This window comes from Aspergillus mulundensis (assembly GCF_003369625.1).
Source record: "Aspergillus mulundensis strain DSM 5745 chromosome Unknown scaffold_5, whole genome shotgun sequence".
NCBI lineage: Eukaryota > Fungi > Ascomycota > Eurotiomycetes > Eurotiales > Aspergillaceae > Aspergillus > Aspergillus mulundensis.
In genome coordinates, this window is record NW_020797893.1 from 2,546,917 (window position 1) to 2,573,417 (window position 26,501).

At 53.6% G+C, this 26,501-nt stretch overlaps 8 protein-coding genes across 8 annotated transcripts; 6 read left to right on the top strand and 2 right to left on the bottom strand.

The window, feature by feature from the left end:
- Positions 1–371: 371 nt before the first annotated feature.
- DSM5745_06114 (uncharacterized protein) lies at positions 372–1,251 on the bottom strand (the record flags this gene model as incomplete). Its single annotated transcript, XM_026748130.1, has 4 exons — positions 372–682; positions 754–870; positions 1,011–1,052; positions 1,179–1,251. The coding sequence occupies 4 exons, from the start codon at positions 1,249–1,251 to the stop codon at positions 372–374; spliced, it is 543 nt and encodes a 180-aa protein (XP_026603962.1).
- Positions 1,252–4,675: 3,424 nt separating this feature from the next.
- Positions 4,676–6,369, top strand: DSM5745_06115 (fungal specific transcription factor domain-containing protein; the record flags this gene model as incomplete). Its single annotated transcript, XM_026748131.1, has 3 exons — positions 4,676–5,274; positions 5,320–5,776; positions 5,824–6,369. 3 exons carry the CDS (start codon positions 4,676–4,678, stop codon positions 6,367–6,369), a joined length of 1,602 nt encoding a protein of 533 aa, XP_026603963.1.
- A 581-nt stretch (positions 6,370–6,950) lies between these two features.
- DSM5745_06116 (uncharacterized protein) lies at positions 6,951–11,496 on the top strand (the record flags this gene model as incomplete). The annotated part of the gene is made up of 9 exons (XM_026748132.1): positions 6,951–7,167; positions 7,216–7,838; positions 7,887–8,202; positions 8,267–8,785; positions 8,836–8,944; positions 9,005–9,878; positions 9,928–10,123; positions 10,340–11,055; positions 11,104–11,496. 9 exons carry the CDS (start codon positions 6,951–6,953, stop codon positions 11,494–11,496), a joined length of 3,963 nt encoding a protein of 1,320 aa, XP_026603964.1.
- Positions 11,497–11,994: 498 nt separating this feature from the next.
- On the bottom strand, positions 11,995–14,123 carry DSM5745_06117 (Zn(II)2Cys6 transcription factor; the record flags this gene model as incomplete). Its single annotated transcript, XM_026748133.1, has 3 exons — positions 11,995–12,177; positions 12,245–12,803; positions 12,874–14,123. 3 exons carry the CDS (start codon positions 14,121–14,123, stop codon positions 11,995–11,997), a joined length of 1,992 nt encoding a protein of 663 aa, XP_026603965.1.
- Positions 14,124–17,199: 3,076 nt separating this feature from the next.
- On the top strand, positions 17,200–18,709 carry DSM5745_06118 (glycoside hydrolase family 71 protein; the record flags this gene model as incomplete). The annotated part of the gene is made up of 4 exons (XM_026748134.1): positions 17,200–17,395; positions 17,437–17,976; positions 18,032–18,163; positions 18,207–18,709. The coding sequence occupies 4 exons, from the start codon at positions 17,200–17,202 to the stop codon at positions 18,707–18,709; spliced, it is 1,371 nt and encodes a 456-aa protein (XP_026603966.1).
- Positions 18,710–18,966: 257 nt separating this feature from the next.
- On the top strand, positions 18,967–21,891 carry DSM5745_06119 (uncharacterized protein; the record flags this gene model as incomplete). The annotated part of the gene is made up of 1 exon (XM_026748135.1): positions 18,967–21,891. The coding sequence occupies one exon, from the start codon at positions 18,967–18,969 to the stop codon at positions 21,889–21,891; it is 2,925 nt and encodes a 974-aa protein (XP_026603967.1).
- Positions 21,892–22,511: 620 nt separating this feature from the next.
- Positions 22,512–24,267, top strand: DSM5745_06120 (translation initiation factor 4B; the record flags this gene model as incomplete). The annotated part of the gene is made up of 4 exons (XM_026748136.1): positions 22,512–22,542; positions 22,598–22,642; positions 22,782–23,198; positions 23,249–24,267. The coding sequence occupies 4 exons, from the start codon at positions 22,512–22,514 to the stop codon at positions 24,265–24,267; spliced, it is 1,512 nt and encodes a 503-aa protein (XP_026603968.1).
- A 1,062-nt stretch (positions 24,268–25,329) lies between these two features.
- On the top strand, positions 25,330–26,010 carry DSM5745_06121 (succinate:quinone oxidoreductase subunit C; the record flags this gene model as incomplete). The annotated part of the gene is made up of 3 exons (XM_026748137.1): positions 25,330–25,372; positions 25,428–25,494; positions 25,557–26,010. The coding sequence occupies 3 exons, from the start codon at positions 25,330–25,332 to the stop codon at positions 26,008–26,010; spliced, it is 564 nt and encodes a 187-aa protein (XP_026603969.1).
- Between the last annotated feature and the right edge of the window lie 491 nt (positions 26,011–26,501).

Genomic DNA, 26,501 nt, shown 5'->3' on the forward strand with positions numbered 1-26,501 from the left:
TGGGATTCGCGCGCTACTATTGTGCTTTCGACAGGGATCAAGACAGTATAACTATACAATTTTTCTTACTGGACTCTGGAGACGTAGTCCTCGTATCCCGAGGATTCAACGAACAAAGTCAGTCAAAACAAACAGCCTATACAAACAGGGATCGGCGTGCGCGCCATGGCGCCCGGCAGGTGCCGCGACTCGAACCACGATCTTGGTCGAATTCGACGAACTGCCGATGCCCTTGCATAGCGAATTGTTGCACTACAGCGCGTTGACACCCTCAGTCGGGTCACCCAGCTTCTCCCTGTTCCGCGGCTGTACACCATACTAAGTGTGTGCAGCCAAACGGTCCGGTTCCAAAGAGACCCTGAAACGCGCAATCATCGCGTCTCCTGTCCAGGCGAGCCGCCAACTAGTTCGTCCGCCTTGGCCTTTTGAAGTTCCTCAATCTTGTCGTCGATAAGAGCAATCTCCGCCTCAATGGTTAGCAGCTTCTCGCTCAATATGCCCCTGTACTCATCATCAGAGAGGGATTTGAGCGGAATCCACTTGGACTCGGCCATGCGTGTAAGGAGCGGCTTGGAAGGCTTGCCCGCTTGCTCCAGCTGCCATTCATCGATAGCATTGTACGAGACCTGTCCGAGATAACCGCATAGCGAGAAAACGACCAATCCCGGGATGAACCGGCCACCTGAAGGGCAGAGTCAGTCAGTCATGCGATACTCAGCCTTGCAACCGAGCGAAAGAAAAGGATATAAGTACCCATTAACCTGGTAACAGCACCACCGGCGAGACCACCAGAAACAGTGCTGGCATAGTTGCGCTGCTTGAGAGTCGCCTGGTCCTCGTAGTAGTGCTTCAGGATATTACTCCTCAACCCTGAAAATGGAACCCGAGTCAGTCGATATACCTAGTTAGGCTTCAGGGGTAGCAAGGCGAAGACGGACACCAAAAGGAGGTTCCACACACAGACCAGTGGATACCATGAGAGATGGAATGTATGACAGGATGTGGCGAACGAATAACACCTGAGATGCCGCCGTAGACGAGGCCGGCGGAGCCTGTATGGCTGGTGTCAGAAATCTGCCGTCTTTTACGTTGTCATTTCGCGACGATTGATCCATTCTTCGACCATTCTTCGACGAGTTTGACACCTCGTCAGGGGAGTTTGATGAGGATTGACGTACCACTCAGGGCACCCACTTTCAGCGAGGTCGCCAACGCATTGTATTCACCATGAGGATATGAACTACCACTCATCTTGGGATTTTATCCACGCCGCGACCCATCAGTGAGAGGTTGCAAATCTGCAGTTGGCATCGGTCATTTCTTCTGGAAAGGATAAACACGTGACTGTAGTTATGCGTCAGTGCTGGCTGAGTCAGCAGTTGCACACTGGTTTTATCCCAGTACTTTTTTTCTGGCTCAGACGTACTCCGAGCAACTTCGAGGTATCCAACAATGTGATATAGCGATCTGATAACGGCGGAAATAATCTGAAATCTAGCCCGACTCAAGTGACCCACGTCGGACATGTCAATTTTCAACGACTGATACCTACTTTGGAGCGATAATTGATGCTCATGGCCGAAACCACGGGATGTGCGAAAGGATTCAGAAGCCGAAAGGCCAGATGAGATGCGGTCAAGACAGCGTAGTCTCGTGGCCTGGCATTAGCGATTTGACCATGCCATGAGAGCAGCGCATGTGGGGAGTTCCTTGTGGCAATAATACTAGGGGTCAGCTCCTAAGTTCCAAGCCTCCGACTCTCCTGAATGGTGTCCAACCAACGACATTTACTACAGGAGAACCGCCTCTCCTCTCTTCGTGGACTCTACACGACATGATGATGCACTTACCCTTGTTCAACCGTTGAATCGTGGAACAGTGGGCGGGCCAGGATCGACTCAGTGGAAGCCAGCAGAGTCCGGCAGACAAAGAAACAACATGATCACTGAAGCTTAAGTCCTGGAACACGGCGGGCCAGAAAGTGCCGAATCTCCGACCTCCGAGGTCTTCTATGGTCCTATAGAGGTACGGAGTATTATTTTTGACCTTTTATCCAGAACCGGCTTCAGAGAATGACCACCAACAACGCCCAACACCAAGACCATCCGCGCTCCTTACCTTCTAGGTAATGATATTGCATATCAAATGTCCCAACGCTACAACAACTACAGACTTAATATACGGTAGTGCTGCTTCGCACTTCTACGGCCAGTTTGGCGTTGTACTGACCCAGTTCAAAAACACGACATCACGCGGAGAACGTGAGCTTGCTGGCTCTCGATCCTATGGCATGATCAGACGCGAGCCTCGCGGGAGCAACGGACTTACTGGGAGGCTGCGGGAATCAGTTTTCGGTTATCGACACGCCCTTCGTTCTGGGGAATACTCAGGGCGGATGGGTCAGTGCGATGAGAACGTTGTTGTGGTCGGATAAGGTTCTTTCATGGCCTCATTTGCCCCCATTACTTTCGTATGAAGCTGATGGAAATAGATTCTGGAAATCCATCCGTTGGAACCTCTAGGAATTCTGAATCTGGATAGCTCGTCGGCTAGGATGTTGGGAAGAGCCGGTACTCTGCACCGTTCTTGAAGCAGTGGACGGCCGATGAACCAACCCCTGACTTTGAACAGAACAATGGCCACTGTAACGGTTTCATCGCTGGCGCAACTAGTGAATGTTGATTGAAATCCAAGATTTCTGGCACGCCACAATCAAGGATAATTCTCATTGTGATGGCGGCCGCCGGCGTCTCCGCGTGGCAACTGTAAAGCTGGCTGAGCTAGTTCTCTTCACTTGCGACTCGCAGATGTCTGATGCCCGTTGCTGGTTGAATGTATGTTCGACTATTGAAGGCAAACTGGATAGTACCCAGCTGCCTCTGGGAGGGAACCTCAGATGTCGTGTTTACAGTGCCAACCCCAAGACGAGATGGGCCTGTTTGCTTGTTAGCCATATGCTAGTCTGAAAGCGTGGACAGCAGTGCGCATTACATTTGTTTCGCTCATCCAGAAGAGGAGAAAAGCCTTGCTTGGATCTGTGAACAAGTATACATGAGGTCAGAGTGAGTGCGAATCTCGGCCGATGCAGATCAGGAGCACTCTTACCTAGCTTGCCGCCACACTCAGCCTAGAACTGGTCCACGGAGACTTCTTTCCTAAGAAAAAGGAGGTCGATCGTGTATCAAAGCGCTCGGGAAAGTCCCTGAAGTAAATATGACATCAATTGCCATCCTATCGGCTATCCAGATAAGCAAGACAAAGAAGCGCATGGCGCGACAGGTACGTACCCGACTACCCCGGTCCGAGTTCGATTGGCTCGAGGACTTGTCGGTATATTAGAGGCCAGAATGTTTGATTAAGGGGCATGGATGCGCCAGCCACAGCCAATAACTGCTTTTAGTCGCAAGGTTGGAATCCAAACGTTGGGAGGCGTCCCAGGTTGACGTGGATCCCGGAAACGGAGGTATTAAGATTGCAGCCAACACGCGCCGGATGCAACCATAGCGTAATGACTCATGAGGGGAAGTGGAAACGATTGAGATGATCTGCCTTGGAATCCAGCTAGCAGCATGATCTGCCATCTCCGTTCACCGAGGGATCGGATCATTCGGGGTAGTGGCCAAGAAGAGACGGCAATGCCATGACTCCCGATACAGCAGGAACGGAAAATCGACGCAGGGCCAAGCGAAGATGAACAGACTGAAGATCTTGGCTAGCATGCGGTCAGCTCCTTTAGGATCGCCATCAACTGTCATGCCTTAGTGTGGTTGTCCTGCTGCGGCTCGACAATGCTTACTGCAAAGTATAAGTGCCAAACGAGACGGCGCGGTGATCTCAACCAACCGGCTAGGAAAAGACATTGACAGCCTTCTACTCAATTCTAGCGACCTTCTAGCGCATGACTGGGCTATCAGCTGAATCCTATTTTCAGCCTTACTCGAAACGCTCATGGGATCCTTGACTTTGGCAATAATCCGCAACTGGCTAATCCCACCTTGAGGCAAGCATAACCATGAACATCCTGTCCTTCCATTGGCCGTGTGTTAGCCGGGTGATCAACGTGCAGCAAGCCTTGAGGATGGCCAAGGCAAGTCTCGGAGACGATGCACCGTTCAGGCTCAACAGCCGGAGTGCGGTTACACACTCGCCAGGTGGAAACCTTCGTCCGCAACGTTCTTTCACCAATGGCTCGGGGCGCCAGTGACGGAGAATCTGCTTCATGCCATTTGCTCCGTCCCCATACCCCGCTTTCTTGGCTGCCAGTCCCGATGGTCGTTGATGCCGAAGCCCACCCTGATATCAGCAGTGCGCGATATACAACCTAGTCCACCATCCCCGTGGCGTGCCAGATACGAGCAGCCGACTAGGCCACCCTGGCCCTCCGTCTGGGGATGGTCTGACTATTAGTGCAGCGGGATCCCTCCTTCTGGGACGTCATTGCCTCGCTGATCATGAACAGTACTCATTCATCCACTTCTCCCAGACTACTGTGCTAGTACTCATCATGCCACTTACACTCCCCTGCGATGCCTGCTCGTTCAGACGAGTCAAGTGCGATGGGAAGAACCCGTGTAGCACCTGTCTGCGCCGGGAACAGTCGTGCACCTATCTCAAAGTCCGAAAGCGACGCGGCCCGAAAGGCCCGCGAAGGTCCACCAACGCCAGAGTGCAAGCTATGCAAAAGAATCTCGGCATTGAGAAGAGCTGCTCCATGCGAGAATGCTCCCTTCCGGCCTCCGACGACACATCCTCGTCCACTGATTTGAGTGATGCTCCGTTGCTTGTCAGACGGCGGATCTCACTATCGACATACTACACCTACATCGACATTTTCCGAAGCCAGCTCTACACTGTATGGCCTATCGTCTCGACCAATGTCTTGAAGGCGCAACTCAACGATATTGCAAATACCGAATCACACGCGCTGGCAGCCGCGCTTTGTGCGGCAACGCTGGCCCAGTTGCGTCTCCCGGGGCATACCCAAGCGCAGGAATCCTTCCTAGTTACCTCGGGCGACTTTGTGCGAGAGTGCATCCGGCTTCGGACTGACCATAATCCTCAGAACAGTGCCAGCCTGGAGTCTCTTCTGACGTCACTGTTTCTGCACATGTACTATGCCAATGTAGACCAGATTCCACTTGCTACGTTCGCGTTGCGCGACGCCATCACCCACGCCCACCTCCTCAGTCTCGGAAATGTGGAGCTATTCAAGGACTCGCAGGAAGAGCAACAGTTGAGACTTCGTGTATACTGGATATTGCTGGTCACAGAACGGTAAGGAAACTGTCCTCAATTCTGTACCCCAGCTAAGCCTCGCAGTACTTTCTGCATGCAGCACGAGCTTCCGATAACGCTGCAGACGATAGAAGACCTACCGGTCCCAGTCGATGACGGCGACTCAGATCCAGCATTACTCACCGGGTTCTGCAATCTCGTCCGGCTCTTTACGCGGATTGACGGGCCACTGCTCCAAGCGCCGTACCTTGCGCCGCATCCAACTTACTCCCGAGCCAAGATCACGGATATCCAGGAAGATCTCCAGACCAGAGCCACCAAAGACCCGATCATTGACGAGGTTCAGCGTGTCGACATCTGGGTTACCTTAGCCTGGCTGAGTTCCCTGCTTTGGCAATATTCGGCATCACATTATATGCTTGCGTCTGACTCATCGAACGTCTGCCTTGCCCCAAGCTACCCGTTTGTCATTGCGAGGAATTTTCTCTCGTTGGTATGCGGCGCGTCGCTTGACTCGGTTCGCCCTCACGGCTATGGCATGGTACGTCGTTTTTTGCTCTTTACAAGCAGCGCTAACGGGGACCGCAGGAAATCAAGCTATTTCAACTGGCGAACTCGTTAATAGATGTTCTCGTATACGTTCCTTCCTTATCGAAAATATACAGTGACTGCGAATGGGGACCCCGGCACGCCGTTGTGGAACTAGAGCACTTACTTGACATTGTTGCCGGGGGGAAGTCCGAAAGATTAGACAACTTGCATATTCGCATGGCACAGATCGACTATACGCCGGCCCCAAGGAAAGCGTTGCCAAGTAGTGAGGACGATGATCGAGAGCTGGAAGGTTCACCCGTCATTGACTTGACTTCAAGCCCTGACGCAGAATATCAATGGTCTGACGGCAAGAGAGAGCTTATGCTGCAGTTGGGTCCGACGGACATGAATTTCTCTACCGTCTTTCCGGAGTTTGGCGTTGGAGTTGTATCTTTCTTCCCGGCCGGCGGAGATGAGCCCTCTGGATATGGAGAGGCATTTTACGAGTGTCCGGCCGATTTTTTCGCTCGGGGAGCCCGTATGCCTCATATACCCAGGTCGTCTCCGGCCGGGTGCTCGCGCGTTGTGTTCGAAACCTGACCAAATGACAACACAGAGACCAGCATCGGCGTCTTTTTGTCTGATTTCATTGTCTGGATTGTCCGCTACACTGTCCACATCATTTGTCTGTACAGTTATCCTCAAGGTTCCTATGGAAGTATCTGTCTGTGTAATCATATTCTCAAATCAACGTGGCGTGGCGGCTGTAGAGCGTGTAAGCGAAAAGGTTTCCCTCGCCGAAATTCTTCGCTCGCTGCCACACTTCTCTTTCAACATTCTCTCTCCCAGATCAACGCTCTTTGTACAAACATAACCGGTCCGACATGCTCATTTTCAATCCAACTATCGTGCTACGCGCCGGGCCAACGGAAATATATCCCGGTCATTGCCTTGATCGAGGAAATGTAACGACGACGCAAGGGGAGCGGTTTGGGCACGGAGTCAGCTCGCCTAAACCTCGCGGACCCAATGTACCCAAAACTTCGACGGCCATGTGAGGGATAAGACATGGAACGGGGAAACTGGGCGAGATTCAAGACAATCAGGGTCTTGGAAGTTATAAATACGAGCGAGCTCCTGTGCGTGGGGTATGGAAGCATAGTTCTGGCTCCAAGACAGCGATGACCGCGACTTCCTTCCTGTGGCCGCTTCTGGCTCTGGCCTTCGCCAACAAAGCTCTCGGTCAAGCAAGTGTGACAGAATGCCCCGGATACAAAGCGATCAACGTCGAAGAACGGTCTCGTGGACTGACTGCGGATCTGACCCTTGCGGGTGCGGCGTGCAATTCTTATGGAACCGACATTGAGAACCTGAGGCTTGAGGTGGACTATGAGACTGGTAAACCAATCCAACGGCTGGATATGTGACTCCTGACAGGCGGTGCAGACCAAAGACTTCACGTCAAAATCTACGACGCAGACGAGAAAGTCTACCAAGTCCCCGAGTCTGTTTTCCCCCGACCCTCCATCGACGACCAAGCCAGTACCACCGAAGGCACTCCGGATCTCAAGTTCACCTACGATGAGAACCCATTCTCCTTCGCAGTCTCTCGAGTCAGCAACGGTGAAACCCTCTTCAACACCTCAGGGCACAACTTGATCTTCCAATCCCAATATGTGAACCTCCGAACCTCCCTCCCGCAGAACCCTAACCTCTACGGACTCGGCGAGCACAGCGACCCTCTTCGCTTGAATACCACCAACTATACTCGTACGATCTGGAATCGGGACTCTTATATGATTCCTGCGGGAACAAATCTCTATGGGGCTCACCCGGTGTACATAGACCACCGCGGTGAGAAAGGGACGCACGGGGTGTTCCTGTTGAGCTCCAACGGCATGGATGTCAAGATTGACCAGGACTCTGGTGGGGAGCAATACTTGGAATACAACGTTATCGGCGGTGTTATCGATCTTTACGTCTTTGCTGGCCCCAGCCCTAAGGATGTGAGCGCGCAGTATGCACAGGTTGCCGGACTACCGGCCATGGTGCCTTACTGGGGTTTCGGAGTATGTTTGTGTCCATCCACACCTGCTACCGGATGCTGACACTTGCAGTTCCATCAATGCCGCTATGGATACCGAGATATTTACGAAGTCGCCGCGGTAGTCTATAACTACAGTCAAGCGAACATACCCCTCGAGACAATGTGGACTGATATCGACTACATGGACCACCGCAAGGTCTTTACGCTTGACCAGGAGCGTTTCCCTTTGAATACAGTCCGTGCTTTGGTGGATTACTTGCACCAAGGCGACCAGCATTATATTGTCATGGTTGACAACGCGGTGGCATCTTCTGACAATGGCGCGTTTGATCGGGGTGTAGAGAAAGACGTCTTTTTGCGGAGGCACGATGGTTCGTTATACGAAGGTACTCCAGACAATCCCCTTTATTCAGTTGGAAGGATGTACCTGACCTAGTGCTCGATATATAGGCGCTGTCTGGCCGGGCGCAACTGTCTTTCCCGATTGGTTCCATCCGAACGCGTCCGAGTACTGGATCAACGAGTTCGCACTGTTCTTCGATCCCGAGACGGGGATTGATATTGATGCTCTGTGGATTGACATGAATGAGGCGGCCAACTTCTGCGACTGGCCCTGTACCGACCCTGTCGCCTATGCAGAGCAGAACAATCTCCCTCCTGACCCGCCGGCTACCAGGCCGAATCCGTATAGCCTTCCAGGCTTTCCGACATTATTCCAGCAAGGGATCACCAGTGATGACAGCAACAGTAGCATCAAGAAAAGACGAGCTGCTGTTACCGCCAGGCAAGGGCCGGTTAACAAGGACAATGGCAGTGGCAAGAGACTAGGTCTGCCGGACCGCGACTTGATTGATCCGCCATACAAGATCGAAAATGCAGCTGGATCGCTGAGCAACAAGACGATAGATACAGATCTTTTTCATGCCAATGGGCTTGCGGAGTACGATACGCATAACCTGTATGGGACAAGTACGTTTCCCTGGTTCCTCATGTCGACGTGAATACTGACAATACTACAGTGATGAGCTCACTCTCCCGAGAGGCTATGCTCAACAGACGCCCCGAGAAGCGACCCCTGGTGATAACACGCAGCACCTTTGCGGGTGCGGGAACCCATGTTGCCCACTGGTATTCAGGACCTCACACTTCTCCGAACAAAAGACAGATCGCTAACATTTTGTGGCTTAGGCTCGGTGACAACGTCAGCACATGGGCAAAATACCGCGTCTCGATCTCGCAAATGCTCGCCTTCGCATCCATCTTCCAAATGCCCATGGTCGGCTCGGACGCCTGCGGGTTCACCGGCAACACCACCGAGGAACTCTGCTCTCGCTGGGCAATGCTCGGCGCATTCAACCCGTTCTACCGCAACCACAACGAGTACGGAATGATACCACAGGAATTCTACAGATGGGAGTCCGTCGCTGAAGCAGCGAGGAAGGCGATCAGTATCCGCTATGTCCTGCTCGATTATCTATACACGGCATTTTATAGGCAAACGGTATCCGGGGAGCCGTTCTTGATGCCGATGTTCTTCGTCTACCCGAATGATACCAAGGCTGCCTTGATCGATCTGCAGTTCTTCTTCGGTGATGCACTGCTTGTCAGTCCTGTTACGGAGGAGGGCAAGACGGAGGTCGAGGCCTATTTCCCGGATGATCTGTTCTACGATTGGTATACGGGTCTCCCACTCCGTGGTAAAGGGGAGGTTGTGACGATCAAGGATGTTGGGCATGCTGATATACCGCTGCATGTGCGCGGAGGCAGCATCATTCCTGTGCGCACGGGCAGTGAGGGGTGGAATACGACGGCTCAACTGAGGAAGAGCGGGTTCCGGCTTGTTGTTGCGCCGGGGCTTGATGGGAAGGCTGAGGGGAGTTTGTATATCGATGACGGAGAGTCTTTGGAGCAGGCTGCCACGGTGGACGTCAAGTTTACCTATGACAACGGGCGGTTGAGCGTTGACGGGACTTTCATGCGGCAGACGGACGTGCGCATCGAGGCTGTCAAGGTCCTAGGAGAGGAAGTTGTCGAGCAAGCCATTGACCTACCTCCTACTGGGGTGGGAAGTGTCAGCCTTGACCCTCAACTCCGAGTTTGACCTCGCATAGCTAGAATTGATGCCGAACTTTATGAGTACATACTACCTAGTTCTCAATACAAACTTCCTCCTTCCGGAACCTCCTGGCCTTGACTCCCCTCTCAAACAAGATATCCATCTCAGCAAAAGTTCTGTCCTTGCTCTCGGGCAATCTAGCATAAGCCCACGCAAACAAAAGCACCGTAATCCCACCCCAGAAGAACCCAGTGCGCCCCTTCCAATCCCAAGCCGTGGGATTCAGCATCCGCGGCATAATCACTCCATTCACAATCATGAACACGTTATATACATTCCTAGCCAGCACGATCGTTTTCCCACGCAGCTGCGTCGACGGCATCTCAGAGACGATACTGTAGCATACAGGCCCAATCGTGCAGTCGTACGTGAACGTAAACACGAGCAGTAGAGACCCAATCGCCCAGCTCGCCGCTTTTGTCCCAGAGAGCGACGTAAACCCAACGGAGAAGAGGATGACAATCAGACTGAAAAGACCGGAGACGTACAGACTGCGCCGGCCACACCGGGACATCAGGACCCACGAGACCAGCGTCCCGACGATCCCGCATGCGTATTGGCCGAGCGACATATTGAAGGACTGCGATACGGACAGGCCGGCCTGCTGATAGAAGTATGTCGAGTAGCCCATGAAGCTGGAGCCGCAGAGGGCCTGGATGGCCCATGTCACGCAGGTGATCTCGGTGCGGCGCGCGTTCGTGCCGCGGAAGCAGGAGAGGTAGGAGGGGGATTCTTTGGCCGCGAGATCGGACTCCATTTTGACGGTGTACAGCATCAAGGACAGGGTCGCTTCGGTCTTGTCGTCTTCTTTCGGGTTCTCGGTTGTGGAGGTGGAGGTGGAAGCAGAGAGACGGGCAAGCACGCCCCGCGCCTCGTCCATCTTCCCCCGTCGCAACAACCACCACGGACTCTCTGGCCCCACGCACACAATCACCAGGATAAACGGCAGCCACACCCACTGCAGCATGAAGGGCACGCGGTAGCTCCACTCATCGCCGCCATCGGGGTTCATCCGCAGACACCCCCGCAGCACCCCCGTCGCCACCAACTGCCCAACCACCCAGCACAGATTCACGTACGTCGTCAGATACCCCCTCAGCAGGACGGGACACACCTCCGCCGCGTACGCCGTCGTCACAGTCTGGAACACACCCCACGGGATCCCGCATAGGATCTCCCCGACCAGCAGCGTCGGCAGGTTCGGCGCAAAGACCAGGATGAAGATGAAGCCGCCCAGCGCCAGGGACGCGCCGAACATCAGCCGCCTGTACCCTGTCTTCTCGATGACCAGGCCCGTGATGAACAGGCCGAGGATTTCGCCGACGTATGCCCCGTTGCTGAGCCCGCTTTGCCAGGACGCGGAGAGCTCGTACCGCGATACTGTCGTCTCGCCTGTGGGGGTTTGCGTGTACACGGGGGACCCGTACTTGGCGACGAACTGGGGGAATGCGAAGAAGGATTGCAGCAGGGTTGTGTCGTACCCTTCCATTATGATGGCGAGGGAGAAGAGCATCGACCACATCACCGCTGTGCGGTAGGTGCGGATGCCCTCGCGGAAGCCTAGGCTGTGCTCTTGGGCTGTTGCGAGCCGGGCTTGCTCGAGGTCGATGGTGTTGCTGGTTGCCCTCGATGGCCCGGTTGAGGACTCTCGATCTTGATCTGAATCCATGTCGACGCCCATGTCGCTGGTTCAGGACACGGAGATAGATGACCTGGACGGCCTATGTGGATCTAAGTTGCATTCAGCAAGTCCGTCCGCTGGGTCTGTTGCTATAGTCGAGGCCCGATGCTAAGGAGACCGGACGTTGATAAGGAGATGGAGCCGGGACAGACTACGGGGATGGTGGCCAAGAGCACGAACAAAGGAACGTTGAACCGGCTTGGTTAATGCTTTTCTCCATCCTGGCTATTCGCTGGAATTCTCGCTGCCACGCCTACTATAGACCTATGGCCTATGGGAATAACGAGGGTATACGTGGAGTCGGGATAGGGTTTACGCTTACGACCGTTGTCTTTGTTGGAAGGTTTGCTTGAGCTCTGCCACTGCGTCCATAACTGGAGATTAATCTCCGACACTCGAGGCCAACAGGTAAGCACTACGCCCCCCAAGCCGAGCCAGAACCCGCAGCAGGCCTCGAAGGACCTGATCGACATCGACCTTGACGTCGCCAGCACCAACCGCTCTGGTCTGCATGACCGGACGGATGTCGCACAGGCACTCGCAGATGTCGCACAGCTTCTGATCCTACGCTCGTCAGCCTCATGCCATGCCTGCGTCTCCTGATAGGGCCATCCCAGTACGGTCAACCTACCAGGGTCCCGCTCCAGTGATCCCGCAAGACGTCCTCGGCCCCCGCCCTCCGCAAATCACCCAGTATAGCCTCCCCAATCAGGACCGGCTCTTCCAGTCGCCATTGGCCCTGTCCATTTCCTTTTCCAGTGAACGCCACAAACTCTCGCGGTGGGGAAGCTTGCTGTGGGCCAGGGATTCCCAGTTTCCACACCTTCGCTCGCAGCCATTCCCTCGTGATTGCATGGTTGAGTCGTTGCATGGACATCCCTACTCCTGTCTCTTTGCCAACACCCATGTCGTCATAATCTTGACCATGTGCCATTGCTCCTGAGGTAGGAGCGGTAGCAGCGGTTGTAGTGGCGACATTGGGACCCAGATCTAGAGAAATAGGTGTCACAAACCCAGCCGCCGTCCAGCACCCCGTCAAATCAACGGCCAACCCGACGAAAAGGGTCACCAGACCCACGAAGCTGGGGATGGCGTCGATTCTCTCCTCCTCTTCCAGGGGACTTGGCAAGCCAGGAAGGGCGATCCATGGCCGCAGCGTGATTGGTTTGTTGTGGACGAGACAGAATGTTCTACCCAGCGTGTCAGCTCATCGCTTCCTCTAGGTAAACGAGTAAACGGTGGCGAGGAGAAGAAGCGTACCGCTCCGCAACAAACACACCCCAGAATACTAGACGCCTTCGTTCTGCCTCATACATCTCGATCTTTCGATACTCGTCTTCGCGGTGTAGACGTGCTGACAAGAGTAGTGCGATGCATTCCCGGAGGTACCACCATGCGTGGCGCTCCTGATGGAGATTCCAGTACGCCGTGAAGAGGAAAAAGGAGGTAAGTATCTTGTCGCGAGAAATTGGCTTATCTCTGTCGTTTCTGTACTCCGCTTGCTGGGAGTCGATATTAACAAGCGGATAATCACTCTGTGCCCGGGCTTGGAGGGCTGATTGCAGGTATCTCTGGCAAGCCTGTTCATGTCCAAGATGGCCATTCCGTGCAGGCGAGGAGTCCAGGCTCCGACTCGCTGAAGATATCAAATGCGCATGCGTTGCAGCACATAACGAACAGACCAACGCGTATTGGGTCAAATCATAGCCATAACCATACCTCTGGCTCCGACTGCCCTCGCCAAACCGCAGCAATCTTCGGATCTCGCGCAGATCGATGACCGGCATAAGAGGGTGCAGCCTCTTAATGTACAAAGACACGCTCTCATCCATATCCACAGCCATCTCCACATCCATGTCCATCCTGCTCGAGGATCCAGACGCCACGCCCAGACCAACGCCCATCCTCGTACCCGGATCCACGACTCGTTGAAACTGAACCTGCTGCTCCTGAGCTTGAGAGATCTCCTCAAAGTCGAAGTCCAGATCCAAATCGAGCTCTTCGTCCCCCTCTGACGCCGTCCCCGTCCCCGTCCCACTTCCCGACTCAACCATCCCATGCATACTCGCATCTGCACTGGCATGAGCATGAGCATGAGCACCAACGAACCCCCCCATCCCCATCATATCAATCCCCATATCCCCACCCATCAACCGCGGAACCGGTATCGGCAAAGGCAACGTCTCACTCGACCCCGTCATCGACCCCGTCATCGCCATCGCCAGCCCCGGCAAACTCGAGCTCGAACCAGATCCCGACCCTGATCCAGAAAGCGAGCCCGACAACGACCCCGTCAGCGACGCATGTGAGGCCGCCGCAGCCGCAGCAGACGTGCCACTCTGCACACTCGCACCGGTGTAGATGCTCGGATAGCTATGCACGAACTTGGGCCCCTTCTTGCGCAGGATATCGGTGTATGTGCAGTTCTGCCGGAGGCGTCGGCACCGCGCGCAGGGCGTGCGCCGGTCGCATTTCACTTTGCGTTTGCGGCAGATGTCGCAGGATTGCATTTTGCTGGTTCTTTGCTTTTGCTTTCTAGCCTGGGCTTCGTTGTAGGATATTTAGTGTGGATTCTGGAGGGGAGAGGAGGGATCTGGATATATGTGTATGTGCTGGAGGGAGAGTATGTGCTAGATGGAGAGTGAGGAGCTCTGCGAGGTGGTATAGACAGAGACGTAGGGGGTAGGTTGGGAAATGACAACGGCTCCGTTAGTCCATGACTGATTAGATTGATAATTTTGTCTTCTCTTGGTATGCGGGGAATGCGCGCATCTGTTGCGCAGAAATCTCGCTTGAATTCTCGTCATGCATGTTGCGGCTCCAGGGCTGCAGGTGCTCAACTAGTATGTCGGTCGAAGGGACATATGTAGCCCTAACCCTGGATAGCACCTGGTACATTATACATGGAGATACTCGCCATGGGAGGGGGCATGCAGAAGTGTTCGTGACCAGCGTTCGTGACCATCCAAGATGCCTGCACATTGTGATGCTATCTGCACTATGTTATTCTATGTTTAGAACCAAGTGACAAACCCCTTGTTAGTGCACCAGTAAGAATATTCCGAACTCCCGTGACGATCCTAAAGGACACCGAAATTGGGCGAAGTCTGCATCAACGCCGTTTCCTCGGATTCCAAGCTCCAGGCTCACCGAAGAATAAAGCAGGGTCATATACAGCCATGGCATCCATGGCGTCCTGGGAAGTGGAGTGTGGTCCAACAGACCAGTGTCTTTGTGTATTTTGCTCAAAAGCGGGACGATATGTGCGTGCATGACTCTTCTTCCGTGGTGATGAGGTCTCGCTCTCGATCCCTAACATGTCTTCCGGTAGCGGCCTCTTGCGAGCAGGGCTTGGACGTGGTTCAGAGACGCCCTCGGATTGATCAACTGATTCGACCCACTGCATGATAGATCGACGGGTGCTCATAGACTGTGGGCGTGGACAATGTATGATAGGTCGAGGCGCGGTTCTTGTTTCCGGTGGTGCAGAGTGTGCAGAGTGTACGGATTTTGCCCGGGGTTTGTAATCGCCTAGAGTACATTCCAGAAGCCCCTGGCGATACCTCACCAGATCCACGTCGCTGGACAGTGGACACTCCAGCGCCCAATCTCCTTCATCCTTCAAAAGGTAAAGATCTCTCAACCGTTCCAATTTTTTGTATGTCTCACTCCCGACTGCATCCACATTCAGGCGTCTCATGCCCATGTATTTGAACGCTCTCCGCAAAGCCTCCGACGGAGACCCCTGCCAGGCCCGCGGCTCAGTAGAAAAGTCTTTGCCATATTCGCCAGGGCCCTGAGCGAGAAATATAGGACGGTAGAGCCCACCAACACTATCCGGAGTTATAAGACTTTGTTGAACTTGATGCATGCGATAAATATCGGAATTTGGAACCTTCCGGTTTATTATTGTCTTTTTCCCCCTTGCAATCTCGGCCCTGCGGCGCTCGCGGTCTTTGATTTCGTAATCGATAAAGAACTCTAAGTCTGTTGGGAGGAGAGCAAGTATGGGGTCTGGTCGGTCACAGTATGCCTTGTGGCAGAAAAAACACAGCCGGACATTGTTCTTGGGAGAATCAGGGTCCTCGTAATCCACGAAGCCAAGTGGCATCCATAAGCGTCTCTATATCGGACAAGACCAACGTCAGCATCGAGGAACATTGTCTTGATCCGGGGTATAATACCTGTAAATGGTCGGGGTTACCAGGCCGACTCAAAGTTTCGCAGTACCGCCCGCATACCCAACACCCTTTTTGGTGTTCCATTTGCGCAATGGATTTTGTGTTCGCCAATTGCCCGAGGGGCTTCTGGTTGTCTGCGGTTGGAGGCAAGCTCGTTGAGTATCTCAATGCGCAACTGGCTGGCTCATGACAAACCTTGTCAGAACCATAAGCGGGATGATATGAATACGACACTCTCGGTTAATTGCGCGTTGACGTTCCAAGGTTGGCCATGGTGACGTTCTCTTCGGCGCAGCCGTAAGCAAGCTTGTACTGTAAACGGAAGTCGCGGCCAAACGGGTGGCCCAAACAATATGCTCGAGATCACCTTAGACAGACGACGAGTGCTAAAGGATTGTTAATAGAAGTCCGGGGAGTCCAGAGAGTGCGCCTTGCGGTAATGACTGGTGAGGATGCCCCAGTGTCGTCTAGTCTGTATCCCTTAGACAAATCGGCAAAGGCTGTACGCAACAGATGGCGGTGCCTAGCAACGAGAAGAAAAGATACGACGTTCAGGTTGTACTATGGGAAGGTCTCAACGACGTCCATCTTGGAAAGAGCCGCAGTCGTACCTACTCTGTTCCGCCAGTGAAGCCTCAATCCGGTCCATGGGCAGGATATTGGAGAGCGAAGACAGGGCATCGTCCACGACAGATATTGATAAGCCGATGGCTAATTTGCAGGGTATCTTGCCGAGGCATACCAAGACCGTGTCTCGCTTGCGAGGGAAGTTCTTCCCGAGCGTTGAGATGAGCCAGAGCGAGAAATGCTTCTTGAAGAACCGCATTATAGCTCGACAATTGCAAGGATGCTGGGGTGGGGGGACGAACGAGTTCCGTTGCTCGCTCGCATCGTCACTTTATTGGAGCTTGCGATACAGTGAGATCGTGGTGAACACTGGGAGTTTGGAATTGTAGAACATGGCACCAAAGTCTTCTTGTCAGGGGAGTTTTCAGACATACGAAGACTAATCTAACCCGCGCATTGAGTGGAAAATGGCAGGCGCTGGCGATCTTGTATGTTCCGGTTATACTTTCAGAGAGGTGCAAGCTGGCGCCAATGCGCGGAGGGTACTCCGTACCCTTTCTTTCAGCTGATACAACCCCCTGCAATCCCACGAAAAACTGTTATTTCGCTCCAACTTTTGCGGGGTATCCCTGTATACGGAGTATGTTCCTTGGTGTTCTTGGGTGGACGGATAAAAGCCGGCTGGTCGTGAGTAGGGCATGACCTGCAACCCTAGAGCAGGTCAGGCGATACACCTGTCGAGCGACCATTTTCACCGAACAGCGAGATGGCCATATTCCGTATTGTCTTTGGACATCCTGTGCTAGACGTATATATAGTTGATGTGAAGTTGCTCATTATGGCGGTTGTGAACTTGCAAGCAGAAGCAGGCGAGAAACCTCCCAGCAAGAAACGACGCCGCGATGAAGATCTTCAACAGCTGCTGCGCAGCACTGGCTCTGCTAGCCAACGCTCTTCCTGCCCTCTCGCTACCAGGGACGAACGGCCTGTCTGTTCGCAAGGAGACGAAGAAATATGTCACCGCGCATTTCATGGTAGGGCTTGCCTCAACCCTAAACACCTCGATGTTAACCAGGTCAGGTCGGCATCGTCGAAAACTACTCCCTCGACGACTGGAAGCACGATATGGAACTAGCCAAAGAGATTGATATCGATGCATTCGCCCTCAACTGCGCCAGTATCGACAAGTACACAGACTCGCAGCTAGCATTAGCCTATGAGGCCGCCGAAGCAGTCGACTTCAAAGTCTTCATCTCGTTCGACTTCGCGTACTGGTCCAACGGGGACACTCAACGAATCACGAGCATCATGAAGCTGTACGCCGACCACCCGGCTCAGTTCCAGTATGACGGCGGTGCGCTGGTGAGCACGTTCGTCGGCGACAACTTCGACTGGAAGCCTGTCAAGAGCGCAGTGAGCCATCCCATCTATGCGGTGCCCATGCTGCAGGACCCGAACTTTGCGAGCACGGCGAATACGGGCATTTCCGGGGCTTTCTCGTGGTATGCTTGGCCGACGGATGGAGGGAACAGTATCATCAGGGGTCCGATGACGACTATTTGGGATGATAAATATATCAGCAACCTCGAGAAGGTGAATAAGGTGTATATGGCTCGTAAGTTGTCTCATCCTCTGTTTTATGGTGCGATGTTGAGATGTTGATGGAATAGCTGTCTCGCCATGGTTCTCAACGCACTTCAACACCAAGAACTGGGTCTTTATCTGCGAGGACCAGCCGCACCGCCGCTGGAAGCAGATGCTCGACATGCAGCCCGAGCTGATCGAGATCATCTCCTGGAATGGTAAGTCTTTATACTCGATCCATAGCACAGCTAACACAGTCAGACTATGGCGAGTCACACTATATCGGCCCATACTCTGAAGCCCACTCCGACGACGGCTCTGCACAATGGACGAAGGACTTCCCTCACGACGCCTGGCGCATCATCGCAAAGCCCTACATCGCCGCATACAAGGCCGGCGCGAAGGAAGCCACCGTGGAGTCTGACCAGCTCGTCTACTGGTATAGACCGACACCAAAGGGCGTCACTTGCTCGAAGGATCCGCTCGGCCCGCCACAGGGAATCAACTTGCTTGAAGACGCCGTCTTTGTCACCACGCTGCTCACCGAGCCGGCCACCTTGGTCGTCGGCAGCGGCCCCAACGAGTTCTGGATTGACGTCGATGCAGGAATTGTGACTTCCACCGTCCCCATGGGTGTTGGGTCGCAGGACTTCTATGTCAGACGCAACGATCAGGTGATCCTGGGAGGTCCTGGAGGGATGGATATCAAGAACCAGTGTGATTATTATAACTTCAATGTTTATGTAGGGTCTTACAGCGCTTAGAGTTGGGGGTTGAAGGCCGGTGGGATTTGTTGATGCAAAAGAGCCCGAATGCTGTGTGACTTAGCTTCATCCAATCCTGTGCCTAAGAAAGTTGTTTTGCTTTTTTCTTCAGCCTCGTCGCGTCTTGTGGCGGATAGGTACCTAGATGAGGGGAGAGCGGCTGAGCCGCTGTGACCTTGAACCTCGTAATTCCTTGCACCCATGAGAACAGACTTCAGGCGACTTTTATCGGAGAATAATCCGAGTCAAACTTGACGATGACTGATACGGTTCCAGAGTCTCCCATCGGAAGTGGCCCTTCAAGCCTAACTTCGCTATTGGAGAACGCTGCGGCATCCAACAACGTGGATGAAATCGAGAAGTTACTGAAGAGGGTGTCAGAAGGCACGGAATTTCGCCAATGTCTAGAGGCTGGCCTAGCTAGCAGTGCCCGCCATGGCCATATAGAAGCGATAAAATGCATCCTTGATGAAGGCAAAGATGTGATGACCCCAGATGATTTGGTGTTTCCACTTTTACTCTCTGTGGCCGGCGGCTTTGGCGAGATTGTCCAACTATTGCTGGATTCCGGAGCACCCGTGGACGGCACCGTACGGGGTAGAAGAGAACTGAATAACTCGACCGCAGTCAGTCTGGCTGCTCGGCGAAACAATGCTCAAGTGCTCGAGATACTTCTGGCCCATGGTGCAGACATTAATGCCAAGGATTCGGCCCAAAGAATCCTGCTGCATACTCTTGCAGATGAAGACAATTGGGACGATAACGACGCCAGGGTGTTAGACCTCATCTTTCAGTATACTCACGATGTTCATAGCATGGACAAATATGGCATTACGCCACTGCACACGGCTTGCTACGGCGGCAAGCTTGACCTCGTGCGGAGACTTCTAAAACGGCATCAAGACCTTGAATCATCGCCCGCTGCGCTCGGATTTGTCCGCCGTGGAGCGCTCGAAGTTGCAATCAAAAGGTGTTGGTCGGAGATTGTCGAGGTGCTTTTGACCATGGGCGCAGATCCCAATGCGACGCTAGAATCCGGGTCTCTGTTGCTGCTGCATAGTGCTTGTAGACATAGCACTGAAGATATCGTGAGCCTTCTGTTAAAGAACGGTGCGAATATCAACCACAGGGCACGGGGGGTCACTCCTCTGGTTCTAGCGATTCAGTCAGGCAGAACCAGCGTGGTCAGAGTTTTGTTGGAGCGAGAAGAACTGGAATTACGCGATAGCTTCGGAGACCACGCCTTCTTTGAGGCAGCAGCGCACAGAGATATAATGAAGGTGTTGCTACCATCTCCCAGGGCCGGATCGCGCGCCATTGATGACATATCCTTCAACAATAAGTTCCTTGCCAGCATTGTCAGTTTTGATGAAAATTCGATTGGCCACCTGAGACTACCCATTTCGCAAATCCTTAGCATCGGACTCGGGACTGAATGGATTCTTGAGAATAAAAAAGCTGATGCGCCTCGCTGGATTCATATCCCCGCCAACAACCCTACATGGGTTGAAACTCTCCTGATGAAATGGACATTGCTCATGGAAGGAGATGCTGCCGCAGACGACACAAGGAGATTATGCAATTTAATCAGGCATCCCCATCGGGGCCAATACCCACACTCCCAATTTCACCGGCCTGGGTGTCAAGTGATAGGGAATCAGATGTGGGCATGCATGCCATATTTGCACTTCGAAACGACCGAAGGTTATCAAAAAATGCGAAATGCGATCCGGAGAGCAGAGACGACTTCTTTCCCTTCGGAGCCTTACCGCAGTAGCTATGATGAGCTTCTGATCGAGGCGTATCCTGCCTTGTCTCCAGGAGGCCTGCATATCCGGCGGACTTTGGATCAGTTCTTCTACCCAAATCTGGACACAGAGTACCGAGATGAGGATCAGGTTGTTTATCGTTACCAAGTTCGAACACAGTGTCCAGTGCCCAAAATATATATGGTCGATCAACTGTGGATGATAATCCTTAAGGGGGGCCTTGTCATCACCACCTTCCCGCAGCGATTGGAGCAACCCGAGAACGACCGCTTCGACGTTTTTGATCGCATCATGAAGCATTTAAAGCAAAAGCGCATCCGTAAGTTAGACGATTTGGTAACAGCTATTGTTGACCAGTGTTGTGGAGCATTCGATAGGCATGCACCATCCAACGATGAGGAATACCAGTTCTTCGCCATGTTTGAAGCATCCATCGGAAGGGTGGCCATGACCGAGCGGAAGCTTTTTGATCAGCTCAGAAAAGCATCCAAAAAGGCATCATTGTGGTTGCAGACTCATCGAGAAAACATGCAATCTTTCGGGTTGGCACACCATAGTAAGAGGGGTAAAGACCACGATGCCCAGAAAGACAACAGTCCAGGATTTGTGGACGATTTCCTGGATTATTCTCCTGAAACAAGCCTTCTTTTCGAGGTACAAGATATTCGCGATGAGATAGACATGATTCGCGCTGTGCTAAATCACCAGCGCCGGCTGCTGCCTAATCTCGGAGCAGGAATTCTTGAGCTTTATAACAAAGAAGTCATTGTGCGTGATAGAGAGACGTCTAACAAACAGGTCACTTTTCCTGAGCAAGACCGAGTCGTCAACATGTATCTCGAGGATCTGGATCGGATGGACCGACAGGCAGCACATCTTTACGAATCCATCTCCAGCTTGTTAGACCTCAAGCAGAAACACGCGAACCCCTTTGAGGCCCGGCTGGCGCGCGAACAAGCTGCTGACACAGCCCGTCAGGGCAAGACCATCATGATCTTTACCATCGTGACCATCGTCTTTCTCCCGTTGTCGTTCATCACTTCCTTCTTCACAATCAACATAGCTGAGTTCCCTCAAACGGCAGGGTCGGATAGTCTGTCCTTATCGTTTGTCTCCAAGTACATCTTTGGCGTCGGCTTAGCCATTGCGATTCCACTAATCCTGCTTGCTTTCGCGGCGCAGGACTTCAAGCTTGGATTTCAGACACTGCAGAACCTCCTACGGGGACAAGGAGTGACCAAACCGTCACCTACGACCAGCGATGATAAAGTCAATGCGTTGAGCACACCATCTGACCATGTACGCCGCTCTATCTTTTCCAGAGTGCGGCGGAGAGAACCTCACAGTCGGACGCCTCGGACACAGGAGGGGGATGTTGAAAGAGGACCAGCGATGTATATTGTTGGTTCCTGAAAATCAGGGCAGCCACTAGTCACGTGCGTCGAGTAACATAAGCGCAGCCAATCATCATGATGGGCTTGGTCCACCGGACTGACAGAGACCTGAGAGAATTGAAACCAGAGTCATCTTAAGGAGATAAAAGTGATGGTAGAAATGTAGAGTAGATAATAATCCAAGATGCTGAGCAGGCAGGTCATAAGCGGAGACAAAGCCCTGGGGTTCAGGCCAGGTTCGCATGGGTCGGGTTCCAGTCCGGGTCTCGGTCTCGCGCACCAACACTTTTGATTTTGGAGGCTGACTTTTCTAGCGTCATCACTAAAATTTATCCTCACGCATTAACCCTCCGACTTTCCCCTCTGCTCAACCGCGGAGCTCCTGCACACCCACATTTCAACCCCAGAACTTCCTCCAGGAAGTTCCCCCCTTACTACACCAACCCTAACCTATTTGTGAGGCGCGCGCAGGTCATTCCTTAGCGCGTTCCCCGGTCTCGATCAAACCGCAATCATGGGTGCGTCGACCCCTCCCATTGCCGACTCGCCATCGCAGTCGTCTCGTCTTTACGTGCAGGATGGACCTCGGAGGCTAACAGATGGATTCCAACAGCGCCCGGAAAGCAAAAGGCCCAGAAGATGTCCCTCGGGAACTTCTTGGCTGACGAGAGTATGCTCCGAAATTCGAGGCTTCCCCGCGCACAGCACATGGCTAACCACCGTAGACTTCGGCTCTTGGGCCGATGAGATGGAGGACATGCCCTTGCCTGGTAAGTGCTATATCAGTCCCGTTTAGCGTTTGATGACCCTTGCTGATGTGATCGTCCTGTAGCCGGTAAGCGACCACCTTCCGCGAACGCACAACCTTACGATTGCCATGCCATATATATGATTCCTAACACGTCGCAGCTCCCGCTCCCTCCAGCTTTGGAGGCGACCGCCGCCCCCCTCCTGCGTCTTCTGCTGGCTTTGGTGGACCCAGTTTCAACGGTAAACACTGCTCCTTGGTTTTGTGGAGCGATATGTGTATTGACAATGTGAAAGAACGCGGCTTTGCTCTAAGGGAGCCCCTTCCCCTGCCAACCGAGCCCCCATACACCGCTCACGTCGGAAACCTTTCTTTCGATGCTACCTCGGCTGATGTTTCGGACCTCTTCGCCGAATGTCAAGTTACCAACGTTCGTATCGTGGAAGACAAGTTGACAAAGGCTCCTAAGGGTTTCGGTTACGTCGAGTTCGAAACTGTCGAAGGTCTTAAGAAGGCTCTTGACCTCGCTGGAGCCACCCTTCAGGGACGCGCCATCCGGGTCAGCATCGCAGAGCCCCGTATGTCTGTCCCGACTTGAACGTACAACGCAGTACTAACTTATTTACAGCCAAGGAGCGCGATGTGAAGGAGTTTGACTGGACTCGCCGCGGCCCTCTGCCCGACGCTCCTCAGCGCCGAGTGCCTGACCGTTCTTCTTTCGGTCGTAACCTTGACAACGTCTCCGATGCCGGCAGCGAGCCGCGCCGCCGTGGTGGTTTTGAGAGTGACGGCAAGGTCCGCGACTTCTCGAACTGGGAACGCAAGGGTCCCCTTTCTCCTCCACCTATGAGGGAAGGCCGCCCCAGCAGCAATGAAGGTCCTGGTTTCCGAAGCCGCTCCCCTGCTTGGGGTGAAGGACGCTCTGAGCGCTCCCAGGACGGCTCTCGCCCTCCCCGACGCGAATTCCAGGAACGCGCCCCCACCGCCGCTGAGATGGATAACCAGTGGAGGGCCAGAATGAAGCCCGATGCTCCTAAGCAGCCCAGCAACCCTCCCTCCCCCTCCCCGGCTGCGGCCGTGCCGGCCGCTGCCCCTGCTCCCGCCACAAGGCCGAAGCTGAACCTCCAAAAGCGAACCGTGACCGATGCGGCCGCAAGCCCTACCAGCGGCGAATCGAAGTCTAGCATTTTCGGCGGTGCTCGTCCGATTGACACCGCCACCCGAGAGAAGGAAGTTGAACAACGGCGCCAACTCGCTCTGCGCCAGAAGAAGGAGGCTGATGAGAAGGCCAAGGCCGACAAGGCAGAGAAACAGAGGGTCGCCAAGGACGCCGTCAAGTCTGAGAAGCCCGGGTCGACGCTTGATCCCAACGGCAGGGACCAGCAGGACACACCTCGCGGTGGGGGTAACTTTGAGATTCTCCGGCGGGCCGGTGAGGATGAGAGCGGCATGAACGCCGACCAGGATCCTGAGCAGAAGAATCAAGCCGCTGCCGCCACAGCCGAGGCCTCGAAGGCGGATGACAAGACGAACGGTTCCTGGAGGGCCGGACCTACCTCCACCGAGAACGCTGCTGACGATGAGGGCTGGAGCACTGTCAGCTCAAAACCGCGCAACAACCGCCGTGGTGGCCGTAACTTTGCATAGATTCATGGATACCCCCTTTGACCCCCATCATCAGTCGACCGAAGCATCGCGCCGGCAGAGACGATGTCTTCCCTCTTTGCACCGCCGGGATGTCTTTTGGTTACGTTGATAGCCATTTGTCTCTCATTTTACCTCTACCATACCGCCCTTCCTCACCCCTTCCATCTCACCCGCTTGCAGTTGTCGCCTTGGTTTCTGTCCATTCCAGCATCTCCTCTTTCTCGCAGGCTAGATCTATGATGTTTACGTCTAGCCATCTTGTATCGTTGTTGCCACGCATGTCGAAAAGTTTGTCTGCCATCTTTTCCTTCTCTTGTTTTCCCGACCCTGTTTTGTTTGAGTCCGAAGTGGAGGAGTCGATACCTGAGTTAGCCTACTACCTAATCCTCTCCCCTCCCCTCCGAATTCTGTCTTGTTTGGGTCCCGGTGGGCGTGTGGAGTCTCCAATTTCTTGTTCTTTATCAGAGATGCCATGTCCTCTCACGAGACAGCCTTGCGATGCGAATAGGATCACGACTCAACATGATGCGCACAGAGAATGAAGAGAGCATGATATGTTAATTGACCTGTTGCTATGTTCGATTCTGAGTAGTCAATTTAACCGGACTCTAGGAAACCTGAGTACTCCGTAGCTTTGACATCGACGTCCATCACGATCACGCGATGTGGGTCGGCTTCGAGATCGGTTGATGATCGCAGATCCTGGTTATCACTTGCTGAAATACTGAGTGGTTGATTCAGAGCTACTAGTTGACTACGGGCTGAACGAGTACAGGCAGTAGTCCTGCTTGTTCAAACCAGATACACCGTAGACTACCCCTTCCTCGAAGAACAGAACATCGATAATTGATTCAACGATCCAGGCCCATCTTGTTTTACCTCATTAGGATAATGAACAGGGATCATGCTCTAGTGCGAACACTAAGAAGGCTATATGCCCGCAGGATCACGGAAGATACCGTGCTGTCGGGCCGACCAGCACACATAACAGCCATTCTCCCTTCCTTCGCAGGATCTCCCTTGCCAAATCAACGCCTCGAGATTCTACAGCAGAGCACAACAATGTTTGCTATCCGACCTCAGCTCAGGACGCCTCGGGGGTGTGGTATGTTTTCCCGCATGTTAGCACCTATATGCAACTAACCTGGTGTTTTGTGTAGTTCGAGCAGCAGCAACAGGGGGCATCTCGCAACGATGCTCACGAGTCCGTGTCTTGTTGCCAACAAGGTGAGCACACGAGCTCCTCTTATCAACTCTTCAGCGCCGTATACTAACTCCCATGTCCGCAGCGTCAGATCCTCCTCCTCCAAGACAAAAGTAGACCCGCGCAGCCTCCTCGCAAAACAGCGCCTCAACCGCCCCGTCTCCCCACACCTCTCCATCTACCGTCCCCAAATCACCTGGATCGTCAGTATAGCGACGCGGATCACGGGCATCGCGCTCTCAGGCGGCCTCTACCTCTACAGCACAGCCTACCTCTCCTCACCAGTGACGGGGTGGGACATCGGCTCGGCATCCGTGACATCGGCGTTCAGCAGCTTGTCGCCGACATCGAAATTCGCGATAAAGTTTGCTGTTGCGTACCCGTTTACGTTCCACGCGTTTAATGGTGTTCGCCATTTGGTTTGGGATACGGGGCGTGGTCTGACGAATAGGCAGGTCGCTCGCAGTGGTTGGGCGGTTGTGGGTGCTTCGGGGGTTGTTGCGACGTTGTTGGCTGCGTGGAGGCCTGGGGATGAGTAGGTTTCTAGATGGGTGGATGGCTGATTGTTGATATATCTGTTTCCGAGGTGGAAATGGAGTTGCTTATCTATGGAGCTTGGGATGGAGACATCTAGTCTCGTCGCCCCACTGAGCCCGAGCTCAGAATTCCCGCTGTGACTGTCAGACTCAAGACTCAATTATTGTTACGGAGCAAGCTTGCCACAACACGTCAGAGCAAACTGTAAAGAAGAGGGCGCGGAGTATATACAAGTCCGCATCCTGTAAAAGCACGCCAAGCACAGCGCTCGCGGATCCGATCGGCAGGTTGGGCAAGGATTTCCCGTCACTCGAGGCTCGTTTCTTCTGCCTTCATGCACACCCCTCCACTCCTCACTCCAACTCGCGTTCCCACCTGATCACCCAGCCTCCAACTCCCCGATGTCTCCGTGTCCCTCGCATGGGCTGACGCTCAGCATGTTTCTCTCCTCCTTACTTCTATCCGTTTCGCTGTCGAACTCGCTCTATCCCCC